Raw genomic sequence first — 7,170 nt, 5'->3', positions numbered from 1 at the left:
AGAAAAGTACATAAACAGGGAGGAAAGAAAAGAGAGGACTCCTTAAACGAGCGTGAGGATTGAGCACTGTCTTATTAACTGGTGGCCCATTTGAAGGCTCCGCGTCCCGAAAAGCGCGTATGAAGGTATCAAGAAACGCGCCGCTCCCTATCACACGTGACCGCGATAAGGGCTTCATTTCCGCGGTGCTGCTCCGTGGGGAAAACAACGAAACTTACGGGGAATCTCTGTCAACTTGCGATGAATTGTGAGGAATACGGCATTCTTGTTGTTTTTTTAGACTAATACAGCGCGGAATATTTCTGAATACATGAGACTCACGCGATAATACATTACTTGGGCGCGCAACCTGCGCTGGTTCTCGAGTTTGGATCGGCCTCGATAAGCCTCGGATTGACGGTCAATCATGAAGCATGGCAGGGAAAGCTGCCTCGAGTCAGTATACTTTGCGCAATTCTTACAGAAACCTTGCTAATTTATTAGACAAGGAGCTTCCGCTTGCAGGGGTAGTTCTCTGTTTCACATCCATTCTTCCGGAACAGCGCGTGAGTTATTAACGTGCCCATTAAGAAGTAATCGCGGTAGTGGTACGGTGCTGATAGAACGGATCGCATTTAGACTGAGTTGGTTACCATTGCAGGTCAGATGGGCGCGGGCCATAACTATGACCTCACATCCGAAGTTACCCATTTGCTAGTCGGCGACACCAACACCCCAAAATACAAGTACGTCGCACGCGAGCGACCAGACGTGGTGGTGCTTCAACCGGAATGGGTAGAGGCAGTGCGTCAGTCGTGGATGAAGGGTGGAGATACCAACATACGTGATCTGGAAGAGAAATATAAGCTGCCAACTTTCACCGGTACCGCGATCTGCACAACGGGCTTTGGCGACAGTAAGTCGACGACGTGGCTACTAGGCTGAGCCAATACTGACACAGTCTTTTTAATAGTGGAAATGCGAAATCACATTCGTACCCAAGTCCAGTTCCATGGCGGCCAGTTCAGTCGAGACCTAACGAAAGCAATGACACATCTCATTGCGAGAAGCGCAGAAGGCGAGAAGTACAAATTCGCGACGCAATGGAATGTCAAGGTGGTCACCCTCAAATGGTTTACCGACAGTATAGAGCGTGGAATGATTCTCGAGGAGACCTTATACCACCCCTTATTGCCGCCGGAAAAGCAGGGTTCTGGAGCCTGGAATCGCTCTTTACCCGCACCTAAGAAGAAAGAGTCAGATACAGAAAGCTCATTAGGGGCCCGGCCACGAAAATTGCGCAGGATAGCGAGTGCCAAACTTGGCGATCAAAACGAAAACATCTGGGGTGATATCGTTGGCATGGGCTTTGAAACTGCAGAACCAAAGCCACCGAGGGAAAAGCAAGAACCAAATGAGCGGAAACAGAAGGGCTCTTCTGCAGTCCAGATAGCCAAGTCCTTCGCCAGCGAAACCACTAGTGCACTTTCGCAGCCCCGCGAACCAGCTGGAGAACCGGCCATCGATCGCCGAAACGGGTTCTTGGATGGGTGCTTCTTCTTAATTCATGGCTTCTCCTCAAAACAGACCAATGTATTGCGGAACCATCTCTCATTCAATGGTGCTCAGTTGGTAGATTCCCTCCGCGACTTCTCTCGACCAGATATACCAAAGAAAGGCCATGGCCTCTACATCATTGTCCCTTACAAAACTCCACGCTCTAGTGTCCCATCCACAGATGATCTAGCCTTTGAGTGTGACGTTGTGACCGATATGTGGCTAGAAAGGTGCCTCGATTCAAAAACCTTAGTTTCTCCTGAATCTCATATTGCAAACACACCGATACCTTCATTCCCTGTCAAAGGGCTATCGGGCATGAACATATGCTCCACTGGATTCTCACGCATCGACCTTCTACATTTATCAAAGCTTGTTACTCTAGTTGGCGCCACATATAACGAGTATCTAAAACCCACGGCATCTGTGCTCATATGCAACGGGTCAGCATCCTCGAACCACGAGAAACTACGCCATACTCACGAATGGGGAGTCCCAGTGGTGACTGTCGATTGGCTGTGGAGCTCCATCCGACAAGAGAAGAAACAACCTTATGAGCCATATATCGTTCAAAAACAATCGACACAAGGCAGCAGCAAAGATTCAGAAACACGAACTGGCTCTCGTCCAGAGGCCAAGCGGCCCTCCGAACAGACCACGAAGGAAATGGAAACAAGACAAACCATCCATGAAAGCCCTCAGAAGGTAGCCCCGAGCAAACACACGCATAAGCAAGACCCGAAACAACAAAGGCCACCAACGGAGCCTCCACCAAAAACCGACGAAAACGGGGTGAAATCCCCACCAGCAAAACGCAAATACGCGGACCAACCATCAGAAACAGACTCTTCCACAAAGTTCGCCTTCGACATTGCTGTAGGGGATCTCCTGAAAAACGCGCGAACGACGACTTCGCGTTCAAACCCGGAGCCAACTGGGGACCACGACAGAATACGCTCAAGGCGGCCAAGGCCGCTCCTCGGGCGGGCCCAGTCGAACTCTTCAGCTCGTGCGGCTGAGCAGCAAAAGACCTTCTCCCGGGCAAGTTCCATTGATACACTCAATGAAGATGGCTGTGGGAGTGTGATTGAGAGCATACGTACGGATGGCGGTATTCCTTCGTTTGGAAACAGTGGTCGTTTTGACTTTGAGTACCGCGAGAATGAACTTGAACGGGGTGTTGAGGGCACAGAAGATGAGGCCCCGCAAATGACACAGTTAAATTACGAGGATCCTGATGCTGTAGAGATGAGAGAGAAGTTTCTTCGACATGCCGGTAAGGCAGTGAAGGAGCCAGTGAAGAAGCAAGATTTGGCCGTTGGGGAAGTTCAGGATCTGGAAGCGACTGGGTGGGGGACTGGACGGAGAACGAGGAATGCGAAGCGGACTACAATTGTGGAAGATGATGATACTTGACATTAATTTCACCTCTAATCTGTTGTGTGTTGCATAGCATGTGGATGGTGTTTTGAAGGCTTCCTTATTGCATGAAGGTGTGAGACACCATGGTGCATCTTATATACGCCCCCGTTTGATACAGTACGATGAAATTAGAAAATACCTAATGTCTTGACAAAAAAGGTTGCCGTGCATGCCCAGTGCTCAGTAAAGCCAGAATTCGCCCGCGTATAAGTATGGTTGCCTCCCAGTAGGGCTTGATAGCACGCCTTGGTCTTACAGCTCCAGCTCCATTACAAATTGGCTCGTTAGCTGATAATGGTACAGGTGTAAGTGCTAAGCCTTCCAGTTTCGGGCATCGAGTAAAAACATGGTTTTCAAAGGAATGGAAGCCTTTGAGGTGCCTCTCAGCCGACTAAACCAGGAAGGTGTGACTCACTAGGTACTTATCCAAGTAGGCCATGTCCCATCAGGTCCAAGCTGATCGCAGGAAAGAGCGACTGAAATGGACTGGATCTCCTTCGTAGAACGAACGGGTATTTTCTTTCTGAAACTAAGATATATAGATAACGACCAATGTATTATTTTAGATAGCTCCAATTCAACCCAAACACAAGTAGTTGGGATTTCAAGTAGGCACAGGTACAGCAGTACGTCCTAAGCGTGACATGGGAGGGTTGTCTCCAAATGCAAGAATGGCTTTAGATTACCGTAGGTGTTTTAGGAGATGAGTTGGAAAGATACTTTACGCTGAATTGAAGCGATACGAATTTATGGTTGAATTTTTTTGGCTATCAGAAGTGAAGACGCCAGTATGATATATGGACAAAAGAGAAAATTAAAAAAAACTTCCCGATTTGGAGGGGAATGGTCTTAAGTTGAAAATAAGAAGTGAAAAGAGGGAGGGAGTAGTGGAAGGAATGCAAGTTGAACACGATGGGGATATTTTGCAACAGTGAGATATGACAGAACAGCAGTAGGAGATACATCGTGAAGGTTCGTAATTTTGTACATGGACGACCAGGAGGCACTACGCGTCGTAGGCACCGAGTCCGCCAGGTAGTGGGCCGTCGAGATCAATGTTCTCGACGGAATTTCTGTTGTCAGTGGTATCACGGAACAGGTTAGCGAAGTATTTGCTCGCCACTTCACTTTCCTGTTTCGTTTTGCTGACTTCCTGCTTACGTCTCCCTAGGTCCTCGACATCCTGGGCCAGCGAGCTGTGCAGGTTGCCGGCGGGTACGCGAAGAATACGGCGCACTTCAGACGATATCCGAGTAGAGTTGGAATGGACGTAATCCATCTCCGATAGTGTCGCGGCAATTTTTCGTGAAAGTCGGGGAGGAAGCGTGGCAGGAATTGCAGAAAGCATATATGCCGTAGTAATAAGAGCTGAGAAACGAATTAGTTAACCGCAGAAAATAACGCAGCACAACAGAGGATCTTACCAGCAGCGATAACACCAGGCACGAGGAGACGTCGCATGTTGTTTGGCCCAAGGAATTTAACGGCGCTAAACATGCTATCAACCCAACTAATACCACCAAACGCCCTACCACCGAGTACAGTCACGGCTGTCATGGCCATGCCGGTTCCTGCAAGCTTCTCTTGCCGCTCCCAAAGAGTCGAGACGTCGAAGAAATCCAATAGCTCTACTTCCGTGTCCACCTGTCGAGCAAGCGCGTGACGACGTCCACGGCGGAACATTAGATCGGCGCGGAAAATGGGTGCAGTAAATTTATCTTCACCAATATGTAACAGACCGAGGTTTTGAATGAAGCCTACTCCCTGGGCCGTCTTTGTACGAGCGTAATCCTCGCATCCAGTCACTGAAGCAGAAATATGTTCTAGCATGGCCAATTTCAAATCTTCAGCATATTGGAATGCAGAGAAGATTCCGGGGTACTCAACACCCAAGTTTGCCTCAGACACATTGGTGATTGCAGATGTCAAGGTTGTCCGAGTGTGCTTGTACACATCCTCACACGAATCATCGATGCACTTATCGACTTCCTCCTGCAGTTCAACCTTCTTCTGTTTCCCGGTTTCATATGCAGGTTCCAGATCCGCCAATTCCTGCAAGACATTCTGGAGCTCATTATCCGCCACATCGCGATTCACGGAGGCTAAAGAATTGATGTCTGCAAGAAGGTTGAGAAGGTAGGTCCGCGCAGGAGCCAACTTCGAGCGAGATCGTTTCTCCAGCACAAACCGACGCAACGAACTCTCCAGATTCTCGAAATCTTGGATCTTTTCCTTCTCCTTCCCTTTACCCTTTCCTTTGTCACCGGGCTTGTCGTTGTCATCGTCATCGCCACTCGGCCAATCATTTCCATTAGGATCAGAGCCTCCGCCTCCACCTCCGCCGGGACCTTCGACAGGGCCCTGTGGCGCAACAGGAATAGCATTACTCGACACAAAGTGGACAAGTTCAGCGGACTCTTTATATGTGCGGGGACTCAGCTTTTTGATTTGATCTAGAATCATCCGCTGGCACCGCTGCTTGTCACGGATCTGATCGAAACCGTTGACAACCATGAACATGTAAGCCTTCTCGTGTGCAGCGTTCCAAATGAAGTCCTGCGCGGAGAGGGTGAAATGGTTGGCAGCCGAAACGACGAATACCACCACATCAATTTCCTCCTGGCGAGCAAAGACAGCTGTAGTCTTTAGGGAGTCTGAGTTTAACCCAGGGGCATCGATCAAAGCAATGTCGACCACTCCATTGTTGAGCAAAGACTCATCAATCGTCCGTACGTCCTTCACGTAAACCTTGCACTGCATATACTTTGAGTTGTCAATGACGATATTCTCGAGTTCGTTCAGCGCGTAAACGTCGTAAGTAGACTCATCATTGCGGTTGTACTGCTGATTTTTATGCACAGCATGCACTTCCTCAAGTCCACCATTCTCCCGAGCATCGAGGACCTCACAAAATATGCTAGTGCAAGGTTGCTGGTCTTCGGGTAATACCTTGCGACGTAACAGAGCGTTACAGAACGTTGACTTTCCAGCGTTCAAGTCTCCTGTAATCAAGACTTTGCTGGAAATGTCCTCGATTCGGTCCCGTAGCGACAGCAGATGCTTCACGCTCTGGCCGATTTTTCCATCTAATAACGATGCAATCGACGACTTTTCTAAAGAGTGTACCAGCTCAGCTTGTGACAAAGCCCCCAACTTCAAGTCCAACTTCAGGATCGAGAATTCTTGCGCAATTTGTGGGCTCATCAACCTCGGCTCTGGCGGAGCCCGGCGTTCAGCTGTAGCACTTGATTCTGCAAGTTCTTCATTCGTGGGCATGGTAGCGGCGCGTTTCAAACTTCCGGGACGCGACGAATCATCCTGTTGTGCACCCGAGTTCCCGAAAGACTGGGTCTGGTTTAGTGAAGGCCTCTGCGAAGGGGGGTCTGGGACACTCTGTGCGGCAGGATAGTGGGCGGGCCATTGCCGGTTCATGTCTTGCAGTTCTCTCAACGTCTCAATTGTCCGGGAAATGGCGCGGGCAAGCTTCGTTCGATTCGAGTTACTACTCCCATCATTAGCATACTGGATAACCCAACAAGACTTTAACAATCTTGAGAATAGACGTACTATAACAACTGATGGACATGACTGGCAACGACCTGCTTCTCGTGCTCGGCGGCGGGATTCCATTCTCCGGGTTGCGTAGGAGTATGCGCAGGCGTCGGCCTATCCGCCAACATCTCAGATCTCCATCCGGCACTAGAGTCTCCATCGGCTATACTACCACCATACCCCGAGTCCGCATTCAGTGTATTCATCAATGCTGTAGCACTTTCCGAGGTTGAACCATTCCCAACGGTCATATAAGAGGGCGGCAGCCCGGGGACGAAGGGGCTTGTCTCTGGTCTTTCATCGGGTACGGGTCTCGATGACCCCTCGCCGGCAGAGGAGCCAGCTTTGTCGGGGAAATATTCCTGACTCATGGCGAAAGACGCGTATTGTGCATAGAGTTTGCGTGAGTATGAACCTGCGGCGAGGATATAAGGTGATGTGACTTCTCGGCGCGGGTAAAAATTACGTCCCAAAAGGGGATGGTGACCGCCATGTGACTACGTAAAGACCCACCCGTGGCGTATCGCCGTTTCGCCGTTACAAGTCTGGAAGCCTGATGTCACCGCAGCTCGCCAAAGGCCTCTCTCTCTGTTGTTTCTTGTGCCGCGTTAAATCTCCCACCGTTCCTTTCCCGTTTCTCTTCATATCTGCCTTCTGTTA

General features: G+C 49.6%; 2 protein-coding genes across 2 annotated transcripts; one reads left to right on the top strand and one right to left on the bottom strand.

Annotated features, from left to right (window-relative positions):
- The first annotated feature begins 220 nt into the window (after positions 1-220).
- On the top strand, positions 221-3,127 carry ASPSYDRAFT_170037 (BRCT domain protein). The gene is made up of 4 exons (XM_040843410.1): positions 221-435; positions 484-545; positions 619-895; positions 953-3,127. The coding sequence occupies exons 1-4, from the start codon at positions 414-416 to the stop codon at positions 2,950-2,952; spliced, it is 2,361 nt and encodes a 786-aa protein (XP_040705628.1). The 5' UTR covers positions 221-413; the 3' UTR covers positions 2,953-3,127.
- Positions 3,128-3,694: 567 nt separating this feature from the next.
- Positions 3,695-7,129, bottom strand: ASPSYDRAFT_40369 (mitofusin). The gene is made up of 3 exons (XM_040846073.1): positions 6,526-7,129; positions 4,383-6,460; positions 3,695-4,326 (listed from the first exon to the last, which is right to left on the bottom strand). The coding sequence occupies exons 1-3, from the start codon at positions 6,879-6,881 to the stop codon at positions 3,965-3,967; spliced, it is 2,796 nt and encodes a 931-aa protein (XP_040705627.1). The 5' UTR covers positions 6,882-7,129; the 3' UTR covers positions 3,695-3,964.
- Positions 7,130-7,170: the final 41 nt, after the last annotated feature.

Source organism: Aspergillus sydowii, assembly GCF_001890705.1.
Source record: "Aspergillus sydowii CBS 593.65 unplaced genomic scaffold ASPSYscaffold_2, whole genome shotgun sequence".
Taxonomy (NCBI): domain Eukaryota; kingdom Fungi; phylum Ascomycota; class Eurotiomycetes; order Eurotiales; family Aspergillaceae; genus Aspergillus; species Aspergillus sydowii.
Note: the sequence above shows the minus strand (reverse complement) of the source record. Positions and strands in the feature narration are given on the sequence as shown.